This window comes from Dasypus novemcinctus, chromosome 25 (assembly GCF_030445035.2).
Source record: "Dasypus novemcinctus isolate mDasNov1 chromosome 25, mDasNov1.1.hap2, whole genome shotgun sequence".
Taxonomy (NCBI): Eukaryota; Metazoa; Chordata; class Mammalia; order Cingulata; family Dasypodidae; genus Dasypus; species Dasypus novemcinctus.
Genome location: NC_080697.1, coordinates 18,972,050 through 18,999,069, shown reverse-complemented (window position 1 = coordinate 18,999,069; position 27,020 = coordinate 18,972,050). Strand labels below are relative to the sequence as shown.

The window sequence follows — 27,020 nt, the reverse complement described above, 5'->3', positions numbered from 1 at the left end:
CTTCCACCTGGCCATATCTCCCAGGATAAGCCCCATATGCCTATGTCTCCATGGGCCCTGACAATGAGATCCCCAGTGTACATATGAGGAAACCTAAGCAGAGGGAGGCTTGCCCCAGTGATTTGAACAAGGCCACAGAATTAGAGGCACAGGCAGATTAAAATCTTTACCTTTCCACCCTTTGTTTCTCTGTTTACATAAGTAATATAAAGTGATATGTTTGCATTTTTCAGACCCATTTGCAAAGATGGCACCAATTTATAAATAGCTGAGTAGGAACTCAATATGAAGCACTGCATTCCAAGGCAGTGATTGTTGGGAAACACCTACAGGGCAGGGAGGCCCAACTCCTTTAAAAGTAGGGCCAACTCGCAATTATCTCTGTGTGGATTATACATTGTAAGGTTTCAATTAGGGTTTTCTTCCCTGTATGTTTTTGGGTTTCTTCCCTTATATTTGTTGGTGTGAAATCAGGTAAGACAAACTAATTTAAAAAAACTGTTTTAGCCTAAGCAAATCACAACCAAGAAGGTAAATCTTCTGGGAAACAAAAGTCTCCCAAAGTCTGTATTTTAAGACTATGTGATGCCTTGGCTAACTAGGCCAAAGTTTTTCTGCCTGAAATAGTTTATTAAGGTATAGGGTAGTTCTACATAATGAGTGAAATCAACATAATCCTGCTACTTTTACCTAGCTGGGAAAAGCTGAAACTCCTTTGCTTTTGACTTGAAGACAGGTCATTTTGCACAGCAGATTACTAAAGTCTAAAGGTCTTGGTTGACTTGCAACTTGACTCTGATGCTTTGGATCACTTCTTAGAAAATAAGGAAATAAACAAAAGAGGTCTAAATGTTCCATCAGGTGGCAGCTAGACAAATGGTTATTGATTGGTAGATTAATATAACACAGCAAACATTCATTAATATAACACAGCAAATACTTTCCTACTTCATGGAAAAACCCTGCAAAGTGATGTGGAAGATACATTAGAATACTGTCCCATCTTTAAGTTATGCATTATATATGATCAAAGCAAGTATGTTTTGAGTAATACTTAAAGTCTTAAGACCTGATACTGGAAAAATGCTTTGAAACAAACAAAAAACCACTAGGGCAGGGTTTCTCAACCTTGGCACCTGACACTTGGGGCCAGGTTGTGCTGGGGGTTCCCTGTGCAGTATAAAAAGTTTAGCCAGTAGCATACCCCAGCGACTTTCAAAAATGTCTCCAGACACATTGCCAAACATCTCCTGGGAAGAGGTAAGCAAAATTGGCCCTGGTTGAGAACCACAGTTCTAGAAATATTTTCTCTTTAAGATCACACAAAAAGTAAACACATGCTAAAGTAAAAGGAACCAAGCCAGGACACTAAAGTTTGTCATGGTCATCATTACATGTGGTTTAGAACATCTTTTAATGTATGCTGAGAGTGAAAGTGTACTCACTGTGTACAAGAAAACAAAAATCTTTCCACATCAGCAGCAGAGTGAGTTTTGTAAAGCCTTCTGCATCATATTCCACGACACCTCTAAGAAATAAAAATATACACAAACATAAAAAACTCATAAAAGGTATAAACGAGTTGAAACCAAGTGAAGTCAGAGATACTGAATCCACAATGCATTTAAGTATGGTAGATAAGGAAGGGTGTAGAATTTGGAATGAGAGCATCTTGATATAAGTCATAGCTTTGTCACTTCCTATCTTTTTGACACTCAGGCAAATCACTTAGCCTCTGGAGCCTCAATTTCCTAATCTGTAAAACGAGTATAATATTACTTGAAAACTCTACCCTCAGGGGTGTGAAAACAAATGAGATAAGCCAATAAAATCCTATAGAAATGTTATTAGCTATGAGTAAAAGGGAAAATGAAGAAATCAGGCAACATTGACACTATGAAGCCAATTGTTGCCACATTGTCTGGTGATTAAGTCTCACTTTGCTGGGCACTAAGCAGTAATGAGCAGCGACAATATTGCTAAATGTAGGATTACATGACTTTTCTTTCACAGAACTTGGAATCCTTTCCCTGTGTTCCCCATTTGTCCTCCCCACTGTTCAAGACAAAGTAGCAATGTCAGCTGGGCAGACACAGATTCAGAAGGGAGATGCCTACCTCATGTGCCCGGGGAGAACAGTTGCTGACCACTGAAAGAGGAGGGGCAGAATTCTGGTAGGCTCACCTCCCCCATTTTCCTTATGAGCTGAATGCCTGGGATGTTACCGTAATGTGACAATACTACCTGTACCCTGAGAACAGGAATACTCTTTCTTCTCTTCCATAAAAATGTGGCTCTTGATGCCCTTTGAGATGCCTCCTCCCCAGGCAAGTCAGACCAATCAGATCATTGATATTGATGACCATCCAATTTAAGTATGAAGGGACCACCATATTCATTGTATGGAAAAGGAACTGAGACACTGAAAGGCTAAGTGATTTGCTCCGAGACAGGTGATATATAATTCAGATCTTTTGACTGAAGTCAGCAACTCTAATCATCTGTTTATATTTCCTTTTATAAATTTATAATTAGCCCAATGTTATAACACTGATGTCTAAACTTGGTAGATCCTGTATTCCATCAGCAAAGGCAATCACGTATTTTTTATTATTCATACAGTACAAAAATATAGTAGTACTTATATATAATTTAGTAGTAGTTGTACACAAGTATTACTGTATTATTATGTTATATGCATAATAAAACATACACCAACTGAACATTTGGTGAACATTTAAAAAGATGAGATTTAAAAAGAATGTAAATGCAATTTTCATATCTTTTCTTGTACCCCAATAGAGTGAACTGTGTAACCTGTGGGGTGTGTGCCCCTTATTTTGGAGGTCACTGTGCCAGACTCTTCATTTCTACTATACATAATAACAATAACCTTACTCAAAAATTAGAACACCAACAATGTCATTTACCAACCACTCTTCTAATCAAAAGTAATTTCTCAAAATGTTCATATATAAAGCTGAAAAAAAACTTAGGTATTAAAGACTCATGGGAGAGACAGTAACACTGTTTGGATATTGACACTTCTATATTGGAGGAATGAAAACTTCCACTATAGATCATGAGATCTGTTTTTAGGAGTCAGAAATTTTGCTTATAATTTTGCCACAGCTTGTCAGATTGTAACTCAGGGAATGGTCAATCAATATTATTCCCGATTTCATATTCTCTTTGCTATTCTACTTTCCCTTTGTCCTAATTTCCTCATTTACTTACTTAAAATTTTAATTTTAAATATATACATATATGTATATGTATATAAACACACACACATACCTATGAACTATCTCTGGAGTAAGGTAGGAAACGAACAGATCACTAAAACCCCTTAGTGCTTTGTCACCCCAGATGGGTAGTATGCTCCACCTTTTCAAAGAGATGGGGAGGAAAAGGCATTTTCTCCCCCACTGAGTTAAGCCCTGAGTGGAGCTCGCTAAGGCCTCTGACATCATGCAAGGAAACCAAGCTGCAGAGCAGCACAGCCACTGGCAAACTGAAGAAAAGGGGGCAGACAGGGTGGCAGCAGGAGGAAATGCCCACTTCCTTTTCCCTCTCAGTGCCTTCTTCTGACTCCTAATCTCAAATGTGTCATACCTTTGGTGTCTAAAGTTAGATTTGCTTCCCAGACCTGGATGGCAATAGGACTACTGTCAGGAGAACAGAGTCCTAGAGAAACAGGGTTCCCACGATCAAGTGACTCAACTTCTCAGAGTTTCAGAACTTTCTTTAATAAAATGTGTTAATACCTGCCTGGTTTGCTTCATACAACTTATAACCTCCTGATGGGGGTGAAAGTGCTGTGCAAACTCTAGAGTCCTCCACAGCAAGCAGGTATTATTATCATTACTATTGGTGTCTTTAGGGTTAGTCATGCTCTGCTCCTGAAAAGACAGGTGACTCTATTATTTACTAAAAAAAATGCTAAAAAAATTATCTTCCAGAGAGCTTCAGTGCAAACAATGAAACAAAAAGGATCAAAATGTCATAGAAAAGGTACTGCATATAGGAACTAAGTGCTATTTTTCTTAATCAAGTGCCCATGGTTACGGACATCAGGAAGCAAGGGCATTGCTGGTATAAATGGTTTAAAGAAGAACTTACGTGCCAAAGTGACTGAGGAAAGCAGCAATATATTCTCTCCTTTTGTGATATCCTTGAATCACATATTGCACCTGCAATAGGAACCCAAAGCTGAGAAGTTAAATAGGAAATTTTTTAATGCTTTATTTTGAAAATTTTCAGAGATTCACAATTAGAAAGGATAGTAAAATGAACAACCATTTTCTAACACCTATATTCAAGAACTGTAAATGTTTTTCCTTGTTGCTTCCTCTAGTCATCTATCTATCTACCTATCTTCCAACCTATCAGCCAATATTGTTGAAATATTCCAAAGGAAATTCGAGACACCATGACAGTTTGCTACCAAACACTTTAGCATGCATCTCCAGAATTTAAGAACATTCCCTTTTATAATCATAATACCATTATCATATCCAACAAATTTAGCCATCATTCTTTGAATCTGAGTACCTGTCCATTTTCAAATTTTCCCAGTTTTTTTATTTTAATTTTTTGTTATATATATCACAATGGTTAAAATAATTTGCCCTTTTAACCATTTTTAAGTGTACCATTCAGTGGCACTAATTACATTTACAATGTTGTGTTAACATCAGGACCATCCATTTTTCAAACCAATTTACCTTTTAAGCAGGAGACAATAATCAAGGCTCAGGCATTTTATTTGTGTTTTTTTTTTAAGTCTTTTAGTCTTTTACTTTAAAATACTACTACTCTGTTGAGCATGGGTATGTGGGTATACATATGTTTGCAAGTGTAGAGGTGTGCGTGCCTGCATATACACATGGCATTAACTTTTCAAAGAGCCTGAGCTAGTTGTCTGTCCTACAGAATGATGTTCCGCAGTCTAGATTCTGTTTCCTTCTTTTCTTTCACCTGTATTTCCTGTAAACTGGAAGTTAAAGCAAAAGGTGTGATTAGATTCAGGTTCGATATTTTTGGCAATAAAACTTGATGGGTGGCAGAGAATTTGGTCACTTGGCTAAAGTGGTGAGAGCCAGACTGCTTCTTTGTAAAAGGATGTTTCCCCTTTGTCTTAGTGAGTAGTCTAGGGATGTGCCTCTCAAAGTAGGCAAAGATTTAGTTCCCAAATAACTTTTCATTAAATGGTTCTAGTATCTGCTGGAATCCTTGTCCGAATGAATTATTTCACTAGGGGCTCTAAAATGTGAGTTTTGAATTCTGTCTTCCTTCTGCATTTACCAGTTGGCATTCTCTGTAAAGAAGAGTTGCCTTGTAACCACATGAAAAGATGCTCAACATCATTAGCCAACAAGGAAATGTAAATATTAATAAAAACCAGAATAAGATATCATTTCTTATGCATTAGAATGGTTGCTATTTAAAAAAGAATGAAAAGACAAGTGTTGGAGAGGATGCAGAGAAACTGGAACACACATTCATTGCTGGTGACAATATAAAACGGTGCAGCCACTGTGGAAGACAGCTCAGCAGGTCCTCAGAAAAAGAACTACCATATGACTTGGCAATCCCACTACTAGGTATATACCCGAAATAATTGAAAGCAGGGGCTTGGACAGATACTTGCACACTGATGTTCAGAGTGGCATTATTCATAATTGCCAAAAGACGGAGTCAATCCAAATGTCCATTCAATGAATGGATAAATAAAATAGAGTATTATTCAACTGTAAAAAGGAATGAAATTCTGATACATGGGACAGCATGGATGAACCTTGAAGACATCATTTTGAGTGAAATAAACCAGACACAAAATGATAAATATTGTATGATCTTACTGATTTGAAACAACTAGAAAAATCAAACTCACAGAGTCAGAATCTAGACTATAGGTTACCAGGGGGATCGGGTGGGGATAGAGAAAGGAAAGTTAAGGAGTAAAATATACAGGGTTCCTATTTGTAATGATAGAAATGTTTTGGTAATGGATGATGGTTATGGTAGCACAAGATTATGAAAGCAATTGACAGCACTGAAATATGTAACTGAATAAGATTAGAAGGTGAATGTTAGATTGTATAAATGGTAACAGAATAAAAAATATATATACACACATGGAACTACACTATACAAACCGTGAACCTTAAATTAAACCATGGAGTTTAATTAATAGCACAATTACAAGAATGTGCTTTCATCAACTGTAACAAATGTTGGACACCAATGCAAGGTGTTAGTGGTATGGTGGTGTATATGGGAATCCTGTATTTAATGCATGATTGTTTTATAAACCCACAACTTTTCTAATAAAGAAAACAGCAACACTACCACACACAGAGAAGAGCTTTCTCTCATCAGCTGGGGCTATGTGGTTATTTGGAACTACAACTCTTACTGAAAAGGCAGGATGATGCTTAATTCCTTAAAAATTCCTAACATTCAGAATAAGAAGTGGTATAACAGATTTTATTTTGCATTTCAAAATTTCTTCATTATCACCAAATGACAGTTTCTAATAAAAAAAATTGTGAACTTGTTAAGCTAGGCATCTGAAAGTTAATCATTTATCCTTCAGATTCTAACATAAAAATACATTCCTTACAAAGTCTTCATAATGGCTGATCAAAACAGTGGGAAGGAGAGACCCCCAAAATTGTTTATATTGGCCATAGCCACACAGAGTTTCCATGACTAACAAAAGCATGAAATAAAGTGATTGAAATAAACTTGACACAGTTGGTACCAATAGCTATGCCTTTAAAAGTAAAACAATCCTATTTATATAATAGGGGTTTATGTCAATTTATAAAAGCAGTGCTTACTTCGCAGGCTTAATGCAGGATCAGAAATGTTATTTTGGGAAAAGAAAAACAGATGATAAATTTGCTTAAATGGCTTTGTTTTAAAAATGGGATGAAAACAGTTCTTTCTGTATACTTGATTTTAGAAACAGAAAACCATTTTAACAGAAACCCACAACAAAACTGGCTATAAAGATAGATTCCAATGTAATTATGGAAATTCATTTGACGAGATTGTTTCGCAAAGCAGCCCATACTGTCCTCATTTGTAGCAAACAGAAGAAAACCAATTTTAAAAGACAAGTAAAATTAATGAAAGGGAACCAGATAAAAACTGACTGATTCTTGTATTTCTGGGAAAATGGTATTAAATTTTTTTGAGGAAAATGTTTGACTAGAAATCAGTCTCAATTGGAAAGCTTTAAAAAGGCTTTTCTTCTCCATTCTGGAAGACCAAATCTGCATTTTTTCCCATAATACTGAGATACAGATTTGAAGGGAGTGCAAAACCCCAGAATGTAAATAAGAATTCTGTCCTCTGATCAGTTTTGTAGGAGGGCTGAAGCTGGGGAAGTTTGGTCCAATGAGAAGCAACCACTCCAGGAGAATTAAATCCCCTGGAATCTATGCCAGGCCCACAGACTGCAGAGTTGCCAGATTTTAGTTTTTCTGACATTTAAAAAATAATAATGAAGCTCTGAAATGTTATTGTACTTTAAAAATATTTTGTGTATAGAGATGAAGTATCTCTTGAATGAAAGAGACAAACAAAAGATCTCTTTTCCAAGTCAATGTGAACAAGTCAATAGGAGCAAAGAAGTAGCACTTTGGCTACTGTGTCAAAGTCCATGTGGGAAAGGAAAGAGAGTTACTGTTATAGATTCATGTCTCCAGTTTTCAGATAAGTATACTGACTGGACATTAACATTACACTTTTTGGAAATAGCTAACAATGACCATTAAAACAAACTCAGCTACTTGCCAATGGAATGGTTCATTAATGCAGCTAAGAGAAACTTTCAGATAATGTGGTATGTATGAGTATAAGACCAGTTGACCCTGGTCAACTGCCCCAGGCAGGGCTCTAGAAAACTGCTTTAAGATATGACAGGGAGAATGGAAAAACAAAAAACAAAAAATAACAGAAAAACTGACTATTAAAATGGGGTACAGAAAAGCAGAAAGAGATGAAGGCAGCTTTTAAAAAGAATTATCCTGATATCAATTAATGGCAAACATTCACAAATACACACACACACACACCCCAGAATACTGGGAGATGGGTAGGTTCTAAAATTTAATACCATAAGAAGGTGCAAGATCTAGCAAAAACTTAGGTCTTAAAGGAGATTCAAGAATGAGGACGTTTAAATCTCTAGATAGAAAGTTTGGAGATGAAAGTAAGACTGGAACAGGATATCAGAATCCTTAGAAAAGGAAGAAGGAGGGCAAAGAAATAGAGAAACAGATAAACAGTAATACAAAGTAGGAAAGGCAGGTTTATGTGGAAGTTAAAACTAAGAAGATTGTTGAAGAGGATGGTTCATGCACGACACTCTGGGCATGTGGTAGATGGGAGGAAGAAAGAGGGTCTCGCAAGGTGGAGGGGTCAATGAACTAGCTTTTTACCTTGTTGGTGAGCAGATGGCATACTTGAGGAACATAATCAATGAGACATCCTCCTCCTGGAAAAGCTGGGATATGAAGAGCTGAGGAGCCTCCAAGTGCACTGAAAGGACAAGAGTACAATGGACACTTCTCTTAGGGTGCAAGCAGATTAACTGATACCCCTAAACAGGCTTGACTTCTCTTATCAAGTGCCTAGATTAATGATGACTGGAACATGGGCTTCATTTTATGGTTAAATTTCTACATTTAAATCCATTTTGTTAAATTAGCATGTTAATGTTACACATCATTAATAACAACTAATGATCTTATCACACAATAGTACAAATAAGCAAATTTTGATTGGCAAGTATAAATATCTTTACCAACATTAATAGGTTGTATATATTATTGAAACATAGTTTTATACTCAATTATGTCCAAATCAGTGAGGGGTAAAGAGAAGTCATTCATTAAATATCTGAACTGAACTGGAATGAATTGATGTGATATTGTACCAATGTAGTGGGAATGAAGAGACTAGTTCTGTAGCTTCCCAGCGCTGTTAGTTGAGGTAGCCACCCCGGGCTTTAGTTACCTCATTTTTAAAGTGAGGCAGGTAGTCTAGGGCAGGAGTTGCAAACTCCAGGTTCTACCCAACCTAGGCTGGTGATGCAAATGAGTGGAGAGAACTGGTGAGAACTCTAATGTTAAACTGGAGATTTTATGCACAACGGGAAGAGCTCATCCCTGCTTAGCTCCAGCTGGTTGCTGCCAAGCCCAGTCTAACCAGATTCTAGATTCTAGATTCTAGATTTGGCAAAGATTTTCTAGAGAAGGTAGAAACCCAGATTTTTGCACGTAACCTTTCATCTTTTAAAATGATGACAACTAGTTCTTTTTTTTTTTTTTTTAAATACTGTGTTTCCTGTTCCCGTGTCTATGGGTCAATATGGGCAGAAATTTGCAACTTCTAGTTGAAGTCAATACTGACGTTAAATTCTTCTAAACAAGGGAGTATAGTCAATAATCACTGATTCAAGCACTAAGATACAATATTGATTTAGAAACAGTTTCCAGAACCTTTCAAGGAGATTCCATTCAGTTTAAATTATCCACCACATGATCATTAAAATTGTTCAAAACGTTAGAGTATGCATTTCATATACTATCCTTAATCTTGATTTCATTTTCTTTCTTACCGTCACTTTCCTTTTGTCCTAATTTGTTTTTCTTATTTTAATTTTGTTTTAATGCATATATTTCTATAAGCCCCTTAAACTCTCTCTGCAATATAGTGGGATATAAAAAGACCCCTAAAATTCCCTATTACTGTTATTATTCATTATACAACTTCCCACAGTTATAAGGTTGTAAATAGAAGCAAAAAGTGTCATGATAACAGCCTAGAAAATCATCCCTAAAGTGTTTAAGATAGATTGACTCAGCCTAGGGTTTATGATACAGGGAACAAAATATATGAAATTACTAAAAGGATGCCTGACCCATTCTGTCTTTCTATTGACTACAAATTTCTGAAATTATTTCTTTCAGGTAAAAATGAATTATGTGTTTATTCCAATAAGACTTTGTCTATGGGAATGAAAAATCCCAACAAACAAAATCCCAGGAAATGTGAGGTAGTCAATGTAAAGTGGAAATATTTGCTGTTGACTTTTTCTACACAGATGGTACCTAGAAGAATGACAGCTCTGACAGTGAGAAAAACATAATACAGCATTTGACTAAGTATGACTAATGAATCATCTATATTCGACAACTGCACAGAATAAGCAAAACCATCATTTTCTTTTTGCTACTCATAGAGTAGACATTGGATTAGATTTCACCTAAACTCTGAAGAAGGCTAGGAAAGTTCCTATGATTTACTTTGAACCCAAGGAAGAGGCAGGCTTTTTGTCCCATCATTTGCGTGCACAAAGTACACAGAGGGCAAACATTTAACTGGAAGTCTCTAATAGTTCCATCAGGATGGGGAACTGGTTAAGAAGAAAATTCTATAGTGTAAGAAAAATAAATCCAGTATTTATATCCTATAGTTATTGGTAAAATATCTGTATAACATAGAGAATGCCAAGATCCAGGCTACTCACAGTGTTCTTAAAGGAACCATCCTTGGCATAATAAGATTCTAAAAAAGAAAATATTTGGACAGCTTGCTGGAATAGATAGTAATGGACTTTGACCTGTATAAAATATTATAGGGAAGCCCTTAATCATTCATTAACCTGCAGACAAGGAATGAAAACAGTTAGTGGATAATACTGTAAGTGTGACTCTTTTTCTCTGCTTATATCATGACATACTGAAAATAGCCATTAAATAAAAATTACCTATAATGACGGTCAGAAGCAGAGGTATGGAGAAATTCAGAGACCAAATGGTGCACTGAGGGGCCGAATGATGGTCAACCTGTCTTCTGCACCTTTCTTCTCTGATTATCAAGAAGTAACACTTACTGCTAGGTGCTTTCTCACATTATCTAAACTAATGCTCCTCACAATCCAACAAGGTGTAGGATCATCACTATACTTTTATAGGAGAAGAAATCCAGGCTCAGACAGCAGAAGAAATTTCCTCAGGCCCACGCAACTAGAAAGGGGTGAAGCTGAGATCTGAACTCGGGTCTGCGTTCACCAGAGTCCATGCTGTTTCTACAGAAATATGGTACCTGTCCAAGATCAGGGAGTTTTAATCATGGATGGGCTAAAAAGATGGGAAGAAACAGTGGGTCTGGCTGTCAGCTGGGTCAGGATTCTAATGATTAAAAGAAGGGACTCCTAGAGGTGCTTGTACCACCACCACCATTACAACAGACACTGGTGCACACCTTACCTCCCTTTACAATTTCCACACAGTAGCAGAGCAACTGTTCAAGTCCATTTTATTCATACCTCAGTATTCCCCACTCCCAACAGCAGACACTCAGATTCACCTGATCTTGGATACGACAGACCACCCACTCTGTCCTACCTGTGAATCATTTTAGTATGCAGGTAAGCCTCGAGTTGTGAAGCACTTCACATACTATGAAGGACTGTTTTAACTGCAAGTTTATTTTTAAAGGATGCTTATTTCACCCTTTATTTAATTTCATAGTTTCTTAGCTTGAAAGGGCTGAACCTAACATCTAGTGGCACACACTGATAAGTGCTGCTGATTCATGTATAAATATCCGCCTTATGGGTAAATATTTAACAGACTTGCTATAGTCTGAATGCTGCCCTGACCACACTGAATAAACAAAGTCAAGTGCCATGAAATAAAGGAGCTATTATGTTTTAAAAGGGTGCAAGATGATGGAGGTAGACCTTGTGATTTCTAATTATTTAATATTCATGAATCACAAAATATTGGCCTGAGCAAGTACAACAGAAAACCTACCCTGTGCAGAGGTTCTAGGGCTCACTGAGATATTCATTCCCAGGATTGCAGGACTGCCTGGAGAGAAGGCAGCATCTGACTTACCCAACAAAGTAGCTGAGTTGGGGCTCAGGGAAGGGGTAAAGAGGAAATGAAAGGGACCACTTGGGGTTGATTCTTCTGCTCTTTAGAATGGTGCAGGGAGAAAGCAGGGAGTAAAATGTGAGGAAAAGTAAAGACGTGTGACTGAGTCTCAGGTTGGACTTAGGAGAAGGAAAGGGTGAAAAGGGCAAGTTTCTTCTATCTCTTTATGGATTAAAGTGAAACATGAAATTAGTTGATAATTCTTAGAAATGAAACTGAATTGGTAGATGTAAATTAGAAGGGCAAGGCCAGAGTTTCAGAAACCTTTCTGACCATGGAGTTAGTTAAAAAGACTAAAAGGTAACCAGAACTCCTTTTCAGGTTGTCTCTTTGGCTTTAAAAGTCAAATGTAAGAAACGTCTATGTTAAATATATTAATAGTATTTTTTCACATACAAATTCTGAAAATAGAGTTTTTTGTCAGTTTTGGTGTCCATAAATATTCAGACAATCTCTAATACTCAAGGCTTGACTTGGCTATAGCATGACACCATACAAGAAATATTTTTGAGTATTTTGATATGGAAAAATGCAGAGTTGGCTTGTCTGAAAGCTTGACTTGGGAATCTGGGTTTCAAATTTGACCCATTATGGAATGGAATCCCTCCCCCACCATGTTTACTGAGCAAAACATAATGTGGCACTGAAGAAAACCAGAGGGGCCAGTGGCTCTCAGTTATAATTCTTGTTTCTGCCAAGTTTTCTTTCTTTGGTTCTACTCAACTTTTTCATCAGTGCTATGGGAGTAACACTACTTCTCTGAAAAAGATGCATCTCCCTCAGAGTATTAAAAAGGTTGGAATAACAATTAGAGATATGCTAATATTAAAATATCACCAAGCAGTTCAAGAGAAACTTTATTCTTGAATGCCTCTTCCTTGAGTGTTCTATATCCAAGAGTCTGTTTGTAGCACTGTCTGAAACACTTGGGTCAGCCTCAGCATCTTCTTGAGCCCTTGAATGGACTTCTGAGGGAGAGGGAGTTGACTTAGTCTCCTCCCCCACTGCAGGAGTCAGGAGAGGGTTAGGAGTCAACACAGAGAAATGGGGAACTTCCTGCCTGGTAGATGGAGACAAACTGCCTCTAGCCCCCAAGCACAACGAACTCATAAGGAAAGGTATGCCTTCAATTCAAGTCAACACTAACTTGTATGCCTAACTATGTGTAAGGACTTTTTTTATTTAAAGATTTATTTTTTATTTATTTCTCTCCCCTCCCCACCCTGCCCTGGCAGTTAACTGCTCTCTGTGTCCATTTGCTGCGTGTTCTTCTGTGTCTGTTTGTATTCTTGTCAGTGTTCTTCTGTGTCTGCTTGTATTCTTGTCAGCAGCACAGGGAATCTGTGTCTCTTTTTGTTGCATCATCTTGCTGTGTCAGCTCTCCATGTGTGCAGTGCCACTCCTGAGCAGGCTGTACTTTTTTCACATGGGGCAGCTCTCATTATGGGTGCACTCCTTGCGCATGGTACTCCCCTACGTGGGTGCACCCATGCATGGCACAGCACTCACAGTACTCCCTGCACACATTAGCACTGCACATGGGCCAGCTCACCACACGGGTCAGGAGGCCCTGGGGATTGAACCCCGGACCCCCCATGTGGTAGGTGCTCTATCAGTTGAGCCACATCCGCTTCCCTGTGTAAGGACTTTTGTATTCCCATTCTAAATACGTGATTAGGCCTCCACTGATAAGGTCCTTCAATGTAGAAGAATGCCAAGGAGCTCAAGCATCTGGGGCACTCTATACTACCAGACTACACTCCCTAGTGGCCTGCCAAGAGAGTCATTACAATAAAACAAAAGCCACTATTATTTACTGAGCACCCACTTTGCCAGGCAATGTACTAAGCACTTCACTATCTCTATATCTCACAACAACCCTACGAAGTAGGTGAAGAAATGGAGGCTCTAAGAGTTCAGGAATCTTGTCCAAACATCAAGTATCTAGTCCAAGCTGCAGAAATGGGCTTAAACCCAGGCTTCTCTGCTTCCAAAGCCTTTGCCCTTTCTCATTAGGGATTCTTTCAGAGAAAGGTGATGTGGAATTTTAAAAAACCTAATCTCTCTCTAACTGGTGAAAAAGAAGTATGAGTGGCCAGAATTATCCTCAAAGCTTTTATCCACAAAATGCATCACCATGACACCTCACCTTAAGATATCACATGTCACAACAAGCTAACTTGGTAGAATTTTTCAAAAACCCACATTTATAGATTCTGAAAACCCAGAAGGGCATTAATACTAAATTAAGGAGAGGTTCTGGGTTTTGTTTTGTTTTTTCCCCCCAACTAGATTTGTTTTTCTGGTAAGGCATTTTCTAGACCTGTTGTTAGCCCTCATCTCATGTTCTAGATTCAACTTTAAGCCATCTCAAGAGTCTCTGAATCCTTCAGTTAAATACAATCAGATGTACTCCAATGTGGAAAAATCTCCAAATGAAGAGAATAGGAGGGAAAAAAAAGAAAGGCAATCAGGATGATGAGTTAAGTATAAAAGTAGGTAAAACAAATTGAGGGTAGTTACACTGGACCACAGGTTCTAACACATCACTACAGGCCTGACTATACGATAGTGGTGATATTGTGGGTCTTTATATTAGAGTATTATGTTCCATTTGTTTCCCACTTTTAGATGAACATATAAAAATGGGAATGTTCATGATAACAATAAATATGATTAAGTACTTGGAAAATGTTCCTCTTTAGAGCAAAATCTAAAGAAGTTGAATTACTTCATTAAATTGTAGAATTATTAAAGTAGGTTAATTTTAAAATAAGAAGGCATTTTATAAATATAATTCTTTTAATTCTTTTTATTTTTTTTAAAGAAGCTTTAGATTAAATAAATATTACATAACAAATAAAGGGGATTCCCATATGCCCGACACCCTCCCACACTTTCCCACATTAACAACATCTGTCCTTAGTGTGGTACATTTGTCCCAATTGTTGAACACATATTGAAGCATTGCTACTAATGTAAACTATACATTATAGTTTACACTCTGTCCCACACAATTTTATAGGTTATGACAAAACGCATAATGGCCTGTATCAGTCATTGCAATGTCATGCAGGACACTGTACTGAAAATGTTCCCATATTGTACCTATTCTTCCCTCTCCCTTCCCTCAGAACCTTAGAACCTCTGGTGGCCAATGCCTTTATATCAATGATAAAAGTTGTTCCATTGCTAGAATAATAATAAGTCTATAATAAAATAATAGTAATTCTACTTTAGTCCATTTTTCATTCCCCAGTCTTGAGGATTTGGGGATGGTGATGCCTACTCTGTTTCTAATTGAGAGGAGGCTTAGATCCCAGATGGATGGAACTATCTTGCTTGCAGTTGCAGACTTTCTCTGTTCCTTGGGATGGGCATTGCCCAGCATAATCTCCAATTATGATCAACTGTTCTCTGCTTAGGCATGATGTAAACAAAAAGTTCTAAAGGCAATAAGAGGGATTTGATTGGTAAAATGAATTCTCTACCAAAGAACTAGTGAACAATAGCTCCATTTATTAAACTACAACCATGTATCTGTATAGTAGGTGCTTTTCCTATACGATATCATCGATTCTTCACACCAACCTATAAGATAGGTGTTATACCATGTTACAAGGAGAAGGCTGGGTCTTAGAGAAGCTAAATAATCTCTCAGAAGCAGATAGTGGTGAATGAATTAGAGAACAATCTAAATCCAGGTTTCTGACCTAAACCTTGCATGTCTTCAGTTATCACTTTTGTAATTTCTAAATCCTTGTCTGCAGGCTTGGCATCTGGTTCCACACATGCCAGATTTAACAGGATCCTTCCAACTTGGGTGTTTCACGCAGATGACAACATTTATTAAACTTACTTAGGTCCCTGAACTAAGAGATTGGTATTTTTTTCATCCTAGGCAAAGGAGCACCTGGAAACCTAGAAGAATTGTAAGGGGCAGAGGACTGGATGGAAACCTTCCAGCCGAGAGGGGGTAGAATGTAAATAAAGAAACTTCGCATTTAAACAAATACGAAAGGTGGGAATATTGTAATTGCAAACAGAATATGAATAATGACATGAAAACTAACCAGGTTTTTATTCAGAAATGTGTTCTGTAAGAGTTTAACATCTCAAAAAATTCTTTAAGGGGCAGTAATCTTAACAGATGTCTACCATCAAATTTATTAGCACGTGGAAAAGTACTTTAAGTAAACCCAAAAAACAATGGACTTAGCAGATGCTGTTCTATTAAGATTGGGTTTGAACTACCTGAAATGATGCCCTGGACCATACTGAGCATCTTTATGCCCCACTGTGAAAAGCCTATTTCATACTTAGGGCTGTCTAGGGTTTATAGTAATCATAGGGTATCTTCCTGGGGAAGGAGGTAAGAGGATGTGAAGGTAGATCCTGATGCAATGGTAGTGGTGAACTGGGCAGGCAAAAAAAAAAAAAAAAGTAGTTCTGCTTTGCCACAGAATAAGGGATATACTGGCAATAAGGAAAACTCTGAGGTTGAGACTGAATCACAGCCAGCCTCATTGATAAAACGTCTTCTTTACACCAACAAATGCTACATTTTTTCTCCATTTCAGACCTTTCCTGAACTCAGGACTTATACAGCTAACTGCCTACTCAACAACCCTGCTTGGATGTCTGATATGCTCCTCAAACTAAAGCTGCTCACAACCAAATCCTGCATCTGAAGCCTACTGCTCCCACAGTCATCCCATTTCAGTAAATGGGAGCTCCAACCTAGTGGTTCCTCAGCCAAAACCCTCAGTCATCCTTGACTCCTCTCTTCTACACTCCATGTGCCTGGTCCAAGTTACCATAATTTCTCATCTGGATTACTGCAATATCTGTACTGGTTTCACTACTTCCTGGAAGAAGTGGGGCTATTCCCACATCACAGTGTTAACCCAGATCTACTTCCTACTTCCTCTGCCTGGTCATCTGCAGGATTTGCTTCCTCATCTGCCTCAGGTCTTTCTCATATGTCACCTTCTTAGTAAGGCTTCCCAAACAACCAATTTAAAATCATCTACCTCCATCTCCAGTACCCCTTTTTTATTTTGTTCCACAACACACATCTCCATAAGACATTCTACATGTTGTATTTGTGACTTGTTTCCCTCTTCCACCCTAAACTCCTCAAGAGTGGGGATTTCTGTCTGTTTTGTTCACTGCTTTATCTTCAGAAAGAACAACAGTGTTAAGCTCATATTAGGCACTCAAATATATTTTTTTAAAGATTTACTTTTTATTTATTTCTCTCCCCTTCCCTCCCCCACGACCTGTTGTCTGCTCTCTCTGTCCATTCGCTGTTTGTTCTTCTTTGTCTGCTTGCATTCTTGTCAGCAGCACCAGGAATCTGTGTCTCTTTTTGTTGCATTATCTTGCCGCAGTCAGCTGTCCATGTGTGTGGCACCACTCCTGGGCAGGCCACACTTCCTTCATGTGGGGCGGCTCTCCTTACGAGGTGCTTGCACGTAGGGCTCTCCTAAGCGGGGACACCCCTGCATGGCACGGCATTCCTTGTGCGCATCAGCACTGCATGTGGGGCCAGCCCATCACATGGGTCAGGAGGCCCTGGATCTGAACCCTGGGACTCCCATATGGTAGGTGGATGCTCTATCAGTTGAGCCAAATCCACTTCCCTAGGCACTCAATTTAAGGCTGAATGAATAAAGGGAAAGATATGGGAGTCAAATTTCCAAAACAGGAATTAAAAGTCAATGAATATATAGACCCTTTCTGAAATAATCACTGTGGAAAGGAAGGTTTTGAGAGTCTAGGACAGGAGTTGGCTCTTTGTGTAAAGAGCCAGGTAGTAAATATTTTTGACTTTGTGGCCATATGGTCTCTGTCGCAACTACTCAGCTCTATCATTGTAGTATGGATGCAGCCATAGAAAACATGTAAACAAATGAGCATGGTTGTGTTCCAATAAAACTTTATTTAAGGACACTGAAATGTGAACTTCATGTAATTTTTACAAGCCACAAAATACTGTTCTTTTGATGTTTTCTAACCATTTAAAAATATAAAAATCATTCTTAACTTGCAGCCATACCTGGTCCATGGTCTACAGTTTACTGACCTAGGATTATAGGAAAAGCAAAATTTGACAGTTCTATAGATGCTGCTGAAAGTAGGAAAAAATTACTGAGGAAGAAATACAGGCTAGAAGACCTTGATTAGGTTAGCAAAAATGAAAATCAGGCCCTTTGGACAAACTTTTCAGAAACTGTATTGAACCAGCAGGTAAACCATAAGCATTAGGCTTTTCTAGGCAAGGGCAAGGTGAACATCAGGCAAGTCAAGGGCTGTGGGAGTTCTCACAATGACATTGGTTGGTAACAGTGTAAAGGAGCTATTTATATGATTTCGAATGAAACTTGAGGCATATCCTGGTACTTTTTACTTCTTTGCTAGGTGAAAAGGCTGCCTACAAAAGCCTTCCTCCCACCCAAAATACTAGCTGTTAGTTGGTGACTGATCCTCAGAAATATTAAGATGAATCATATACGCTCTTTTCACAGTGCAAAAAAGAGACAATTTTAAAACTCAGAAAATGTCACTTTGAGTAGTCACAAATCACACAATAGAAAAGCTACCCAGCCTTAAAATTGTAAATAGATAGAATCTGTTCCTGCTTGGAAACTTTTTTCCTCATTTGCATTCCAACTCTTCTCTTCGGACCTGCCTCCAAGGTTGGCTGGTTAAAACATGTTCAGTCCCATAAGCTGATGATGGCAGGCAGTGCTTGTTTTCTGTCCCTCTTCCCTGGGGCCCGCCCTTGTCATTCCTATAGTTCTCTGTGACCCATGGCCTCACCCTGGCCTCTTGCTCAAGGCCCTGCTCTTCCCACCTACAGGTAACTTGTGGCTCCATGTCTCTACTGCCCTGGGCCTGGGTGGCATGAAAGACACCAGTTGACATCAGAGCCCAGTCTTTCTCCAAGCCTGGGAAAAGGACCCCTGTATTTCTTTTTTCTTCCTGCTTGGAGAAACAGGTATTTTTGTCTTTGATCCCTAAGCTCTGTTTTCTTTCTCTTGTTACTAAACAGTTCACTCCCTATCCCTCCCAGTGATTTTTTTTTTTTTTTCCTGCAACTTCATCATTTTTTCCACATTGCACCGTTTGGCACAGGAGAAGGCGGGAACCACATCAAATAAAGGAATGCAACCACAAAAGCTGCCTTGAGAAGCAAGGCCCCAGATTTTTTTTTGGTCAATTTACCGTTTTTGGACTTGTTCTCCCACAATCAAATCCTCCCTATCGTGTTAACAATGTGGTGGTGTGTCAAAACATTGGAATTCTGCTTCAATCAGCAACCCGGAGCCTAATAGGAAAATGAAGCAATGAAATGTTGGTCTTACTGTTAACCTTCGGCTAGGCCTGTACTTAGGATGGGAATGTTTGCTTCTTTATGGTACATGGGTCAAACCATCAAAGTTTTGTGAGCATTCAGGGTTGTCAGGAGAGGCAGTGACTTGATTATTATTTAGGGATCCTACTGCCATTCCAAGAGACATTATCAAGTCCCACAAACAGAAGGATGCTGCACTAAGCCACCACATTTTTAGTAAGCCAGAGAAGAGGTGAGGCTGAATTTGCTGGCAAAATTTAAAAGTGGCATTCATCTTACTGGCAGCAATCCCTGGTCTGACTCTATAACACCCATGATAACTGTAGTTATTAGAAAAGAGCCTATGTAAAGTTAAAGTTTTCTTTCTTTCTTTCTTTTTTTTAAAATAAAAACATGTGTCCAGTGTAGGAACCATTTAGGGAAAACAATAAGGTGTTACCATTTCAAAATGTTTAGAAATCACGATTATATACCCTCAGGGTTTATGTGTCATAGTTAATGTTTAACAATAGCTGGTTAATATTCATCATGAAAGAAAATGCTAGTTAGAGGTCGAATACTTTTAATTTAGTGATTTTTATCTTTTGTGACTAACTGGGTAAATAAAACTGTTTATAACATGAAGCCAAGTATTTTTATTATTGTTGTTTTGGTTTGGTTTGCATGGAGTAGTCACAAGACATTTTGGTTAATGTTGGAAAAGAGCCTGTTCTTGAACATCATCTGTAGCATATATAAGCAGTCAGCCGATGAGCCTCGAGGCAGTAATTCTCCAACTATCTGCTGCAACACACTCAAGTAATGGGCTATCTCTTCAGAGATTCTCTGGGGGAGAAGGGAAAGGGTAGGAGGATAAGCATCCCCTTTTCTATGCATTTCAGGGCAGCATATAAGAATCTTTGAGAAGAGAGATGTGCCATTTGAAAAATAACCTACAGCTGGTTCAATGTGGATTAACTGGTCAGATTTTCTAACTGCCAAGCCCCCATCCCTCCACCCCCCAGTACGAATCACTGAGTCAGACATACAGAAGGAGGAATCATTTATCATTTATCTTTAGAAGTTAAAGACCGTCTCAGTTAGTAGGCTGGCTGTATTGCTGCTTTTCTAATTTTGGCAACATTTAGCCTGGCCCAGGTTCACCTTCAAGAGCCAAATTACCCATGGCATTTCCAGGTGCCTACTGATCTTCCTGCCCCTTCTCTTATCTCCACGGCCACCCCACTACCACTCTCCCACCCTCCCACATACATACAGCACAGGTGTACAGTACAGAAAGTCAAGAAAGGAAGGATAGAACCAAGGTGAGGGGACTGCAGGCAGGTGCCTGCTTAGCAATATTTTCTCTCATCAATATTCTGTTGCTAGGCAGAGGGATCAAGCCCAGGTGCCTGGCTCTTGGGGTAGCTACCACCCAGGAAATGCTCATAAATATGAGTACAAGGTGAATGGACTTGCCAAAGCACAGCACAGATACTGGGTGGGGGCACTATGCCCCTCCAGAGAATCATTACCCCTTCAGGCAGGATGCACCAAGAACCTGGAAAGCAAGAGGAATCATTTTCTGGAGCAGACTGGGGAGAGGGGATTGAGGATAAAGATGTGAAAGGATATCTGGGAATATGGGGAGGTGAGAGATTGAGACAGCTATAAGCATAGTCAGTATTGTAACAAAAATTAGATGTATCTGACATATTCCTATCATTTAAAAAACATTTTGTCTTAATAAATTGTTTACTTATACTAATAGAGAAAGGAGGAGTTCAGTTCTGTTAATACTCATCTGTGAAAAACTGACAGCCTGTTTCTCAATTGAACAATTTATTTACCTGTATCTTTTATTTTAAAAAATACTCATCAATTTAAATGCTATTCTTATCAAAAACTCTCTAAAATAGATTATTCAAAACAGCCATAGCAGTAAACAAGGGCCTATGCGCTCCCAGAGGAAGACTGCAGGGCAGGCCTGGGAAGCAGGAGGCCCAGGAGGAGTGTAACCTTCCAGACTGCTTACAACTCGGGAACCTCTGTCTGTGTCAAGAAGCAGAGGTGTTTGCTGTCTTAACACAGTGGCACCAGATGCAACAGCAGGAGAAAGGTTAGGAGTTACAGCAAATGCAGACACCACCAATGTAAGTGGGCAAGTATTTTGGAGGTTGGCCTAATAACTTTTTTGAAATCCATTTTCTTGGTTGCTTTAGAATTTTATTATTTGTTTCTTTAAGCTTTCGGAACAAAAAACACTCAAAACTTATTAATAGAGCAATATTAATAACATAAGAGGAAATGTAAACATGACATGTAAAAAAGTTGTGTGGTTGAACCATTACTATTAGATGCTGACTCTGCAGTACGTGAATGCATCAATATTGCATCAGTGGCATCACTACCCCAGAGTAATTTCATCCAGATAGACTAAGGCAGAAGAAGAATAAGGTGAAACAGATTGTTTAGTGTAAGGATTCAGTTTAAGGCACTCTTCAGTCTCAGGAGTCCTGGTACTCTAAAACCAAAATCCCAAAGAGGTCTATGTAGATATATCTAATCTTAGAGGAGAAAGGCAGGGAAGAACCACACCTTCTGGGTCACTTGGCAAGCCCTGAGTGAGAGAATGTGCAGGGCTCAATGGTCCACCAGGCACTCCTTCAAAACCTCCAGCCACTTGGAAAGGGCCCCACTGCCCCAGGCCCACAACAGCACCTCCCTTTCCCAATCAGATAGAGATGCTTTGTAATACAGCTTGGGGCTGCCTCAGGCCAGCTCTCTTTACTGGGTGTTTTCTCATTTCATCAGGAACTAGCTTAGAGACCAGGGTTACTCCAGAGCAAAGGGGCCCTTCAGCTCAATGACATCACATTCATAAACTAGTAAGCTTCAGGCATGCTCACTGCCTAAGTAGCAAACACTCTGACTATCCTCGAGACTCGATTATGGGTCCAGTCTACTCTGAGAGACCTGAGCCTCTTTGAGGGTCAGGACTAGTGCCAAATGCCAAAGAGAACAATGACAAGTTCAGATGGCTACTGGGACCAAATCACAAGTGTGAACAACAAGTTTCAAACAACTCAAATATCTGTTCATTGAGGAGTTAAATACATTTAGTGAAACCTTCCAATGGAATATTATGTAGCAACTAAAGAGAATGAAGAGTGACCTGTAGGTCCTGATTTACAAAACTGGCCAAAATATACTGTTAAAGGATGACAGCAAGTTGCAGAATAATATGTAAATTATCATATCATTTTTGCAGTTAAATTAATGCAATAACCCCCCCTGTCCCCACCTTACACAAACGGATCTAATAGGGACAACGCTGTGAAACTATTAAATCCACATTCCCCTCTGTCCTTACAAAAAAGTTAAGCCTTGAGGCTCACTGTCCCACCGCCAGGTACTACCACGTCAGAGAAGCACACAGGGTGGGGAAGAAGGAGGATATAGCACTGGATAAGCTGCCCCCACCTCCTCCCACCTCTACCCCAAACAGGAATGAAAAGAAGATGCAGAAAGGATAGAGATTGAGAGAGAGCAGGGTCTGCCTGGGTCTCTCAGAGAACTTCCTCAGGCCAGAGTGGTGTGTGTATATGTGTGTGTGTAGCAGTGGTGGGGAAAGGATAGAATCCATACATTAACTGAGGGAAAGCCAGACAGAGGGGGCTTTTATTCTACTTCCCACCCGTGAATTGAGGAGATAATCCTGCAGTAAGGAGGAACTAAGTAGAACATAGCTATCACATCTTACCTTGTGTACTCGGTGGTATTGGAAAGTCATAACTGGCACATATTGCCTTTGTAGTTGTGTATGTATGTGTGAAAGAGAGAGAGAGAGAGTGAAAACCAAGGAATAAAAATAAGTGAACACAAGAGAATGCAAGGAGATAAGTGTGAAATGGGAATGGCAAGGACAAAATTAAGGAATTACTGAGTGGGGGCAGCAGAGTATTTCACAGTTTGGATCTGGAATAAGCCGTTCTTATGGTCTATGGGTCTCTGTATGATTGGTCTGACTTCTACTACTGTTTAGAAGAGAGAGAAATAATAGCTAATATATACTGGACAATTCCCTGTGCTAGGTATTGGAATCACTTTACTATCTTTATTTAATTCTTAGAAAAAGCCCTGTAAGGTTGATATATTTTACAGATTATCAGGAACATTTAGCAGGTTAAGTAACGGCTCAGATTGAACCAGGCCATCTGATTCCTAGCCCTGTACATTTCACCACAGCATTGCCTCCTGCCACAGACTAGGAGTACAGGCCTTTTAAAAACAAACTTAGCTTTTCTCATCTACGCAATGCAGTTGGGCCAACTAACACTCAAATCTCTTCTGGTTCAATCTTTCTACTCTGGTCTAATGTAATGGTGTGGGTAGACAGAAAGGTACTTAGATTCAGAAATCCAGGGGCAGGTCTTATTAAAGAAAAGTTAAACAGAAATCACTTAACAATTGAAAGATTCAATCTTAATGTACAAACATTCCAAGCACAAAATTAAGAAACAGTGACAAGTTGGCAAAGGCACATTATCAGAAGCAGGAGGGCTAGATGCTATGAAAAGTGAGGGTACTAAATTCAGGGACCAGGAAAACCAAGCCATGACTTGTCTACTGTCCAATATGGTTTTCTTTTCTCACCAGCTCTGGGTGCTCTGCAGTCTCTGCAGCAAGCGGCACCAGTTTCATTTTGCAACAGAGACCCTTGGACATGAAGCCCGACATGCTTCCTTGGCTCCTCAATACTTGTTCAACCCTCTAAGCACTGTGTTTGAGACTCTATTACTACTATGTATTCTCTTTAGGCCCCACTCTTGACTATAAGCCTATTCTTTAGAAATAAACATGAAACAATCTCCACCGAATAGCCTCTTCACTTGAAATAGTCTGCCTGACATTTTCTCTGATTAAACAGAAATAAGTGCCCAGCACATGCCTTGAACAAGGATAGGCATTTGTGGTAGGCACAATAATGGCCCTCCAAAGATGTCCACACCCTAATATCCAAAGCCAGTGAATGTCACCCTCCGTGGCAAAAGGGGCACTGCAGATGTGATTAAGGTTAAGGATTGGGAAGCAGATGTGGCTCAAATGATGGAGCTTCCACCTACCATATGGGAGGACCTGGGTTCGATCCCTGGGGCCTCCTGCTAGAAAAGAAGAGAAACGTGCCTGCGCAAGAGCCTCTGTGGTGAGCCAGTGCTTGAGCCAGAGCCTGCACAAGTGAGTCACACAGCAGGATGATGATGCATCAAAAGAGAAATGGGGGAGAGTCAAGGTGGAGTACAGCAGGGACCAGGAGCTGAGGTGGCGTGATTGACAGGGAACCTCTCTCTGCATTAGGGGTCTCTGGGATGGTATGCCAGTGAATCCTACAGGAGAGAAAATGAGAAAAGAAGACAACACAGACAGCAAAAACAGCAGGGCGGGAGGAGGGAAAAGGGGGAGGGAAGTTAAGGATCTTGTGATGGGGAGATTATTTTGGATTACCTGGGGGAGAGGTGCAAACTAATCACGTGAGTCCTTAAAAAGAAGAGGATGGCAGCAAAGTGGGAAAAGAGATGTGCCAATGGATGGAACAAGAGATAGGGAAGGTGTGAAGCATGATATTGACTGGACCTACGATTGTTGGCTTTGAAGATGGAGGAAGGAAGGGGGCCATGGCCCAAGGAATGCAGACAGCCTCTAGAAGCTCGGACTGGCCCTTGGTTGACTGCCAGCAAGGACAGAGGACCTAATTTCCATAACTTGATGGAAATGAATTCTGCCAACAGTCTGAATGAATAAAAAGACAAATTCCCCCCTAGAGGCTTCATAAAGGAAAACAGCAGCTTACACCTTGATTTTAACATGAAGGGATCCATACAGGACTTCTGACCTACAGAACAGTAAGACAATGAAATTACATTGTTGTAAGCTACTAAATCTGTGGAAATACATCATGGCAGAAATAGAAATCTAGTACAGAATTCAAAATACAAATGTTTTTTGAAGGAAAGACAGTAAGTTGAGGTTATCTTTCTTTAGGCAACAAAATAGGCAATGATGACAGCGGATTATATCCCACTGAATAAAACAAGCAATGAATCCTTTATGACACAAATATATTAATGGGTAAATAAATGAATAAATTGGGAAAGCTCTTCTTTTCCAGTAGAAAGTCAACTAATAAGTGTAGAAGGAAAGATGTTGCTAGAAAATCAGTAGTGGATGCTAAAATTAGTGGGTGAAAGCCTGGTAAAGAAATTTACATAGTATCGAAGTAGCTCCCCAGTAACTTCTTATTAATTACAAAGAGAAAATTAGTACCTGTAGATTTAAGGTGGACACTACCTTAACCAAGGGATCAAAGTTAACATCATCATTATTGGGACAAACTGACATCATGTGCCTCCTGATATGATACACTGAGGACACATCACATTTGTGGTATCACTGCAAGGAAACATAACTTGAATCTAATCATAAGGAAACATCAAACCAAACCAAACTGAGGAACAAAATAACCGGTCCATACTCCTCAAAAGAGCCAACGTCAAGAAAGATAAAGAAAAATTAGGAACTGCTCCAGATTAAAGAAAAATAAAGACATAAGACAAGTGAAGGCAATGTGTGATTCTGGATTGGATCCTGGACCTAAGTTTAAGTGGGGGGTGGGGGGGGAGGATAGTTTTGGAACAATTTACAACATTAGAATATGGCCTGTGGATTAGATAATGGTACTGTGTCAGCAATACATTTCCTGATTTTGATGATTATATTGTGGTTATGTAAAAGAATGTCCTTATTCTTAGAAAATATTTTCTAAAGTATTGGGGGGGAGGGTAAAGTAGCACCATGTTCGTAACTTATTATTATCAAATGCTTCAGGAAAAATATGCATACATATGTAAATATAATATAGAAAGAATAAGACAAATGGGGTAAAATGTCAAATGGTGAATCTGGATAAAAAGTATAAGGGAGTTCCTCATGCTATTCTTTTTTTTTAAACAAATCAATTTTATTAATACTAATAAAGCATACAATTCATCCAAAGTGCACAATCAATGGTATCTGGTATAATCACATAGCTGTGCATTCATCACTTCAATCATTATTACAGCATTTTCATTATTTCAATAACAATGATAATAATAATAATAATCAACAAAAAGCAGAAAAATAAGAAAATTCTCCACCTCTCAATCTTTCTATGCTTCCCCCTGCCATACATAGTTGCTATTTCTGGCTATTCCTGCATATCTATTTATTTATTTGTTTGTTTATTTTCTATTCTTGAAAGTTTTTTTCTTAAGTTTAAATATCAATGTAAGAAATAACCCTCCCCCCCAAAAAAAAACCTCTGTTATTTACCCTTTTAATCCTAATGCTTCTATTAGAGCCATAAGGTCCTATGTTATATTATACACACAGAAAATTATATGGAAAGAAAATCTGAGTTCAATGAGTTTACTTTTCTTTAATGTAATGAAATATATAACTGGATAGCTGATTTTTCAGTAAATGTTGTTAATATGTTATAATGCCTTACACACAGTAGCAAGCAAGAAATATATATAGAATGATCAATTAATTTACTTTTACTAGGAAAGCCTGTGTGCCAAAGAAAATACATAGATACATAACATAGGTAAGAAATCAAAACTTTTAAAAAATAGAGCCAATAAAATGGGGAAGTTAAGAGCCCTTGCTTTAGAATG

General features: G+C 38.8%; 1 protein-coding gene across 4 annotated transcripts in view; it reads right to left on the bottom strand.

The window, feature by feature from the left end:
• Window positions 1-27,020, bottom strand: part of BABAM2 (BRISC and BRCA1 A complex member 2) — a 569,726-nt gene that overhangs the window by 105,015 nt on the left and 437,691 nt on the right. For all 4 annotated transcript variants that reach the window (XM_004452354.4, XM_071211921.1, XM_058287779.2 and 1 more), the window contains 3 exons: window positions 8,457-8,556; window positions 4,123-4,193; window positions 1,446-1,528 (listed from right to left, as the gene is read on the bottom strand). In XM_004452354.4, coding sequence (XP_004452411.1) covers window positions 1,446-1,528; window positions 4,123-4,193; window positions 8,457-8,556 — 254 coding nt within the window. The remainder of the gene's footprint in view (window positions 1-1,445; window positions 1,529-4,122; window positions 4,194-8,456; window positions 8,557-27,020) is intronic.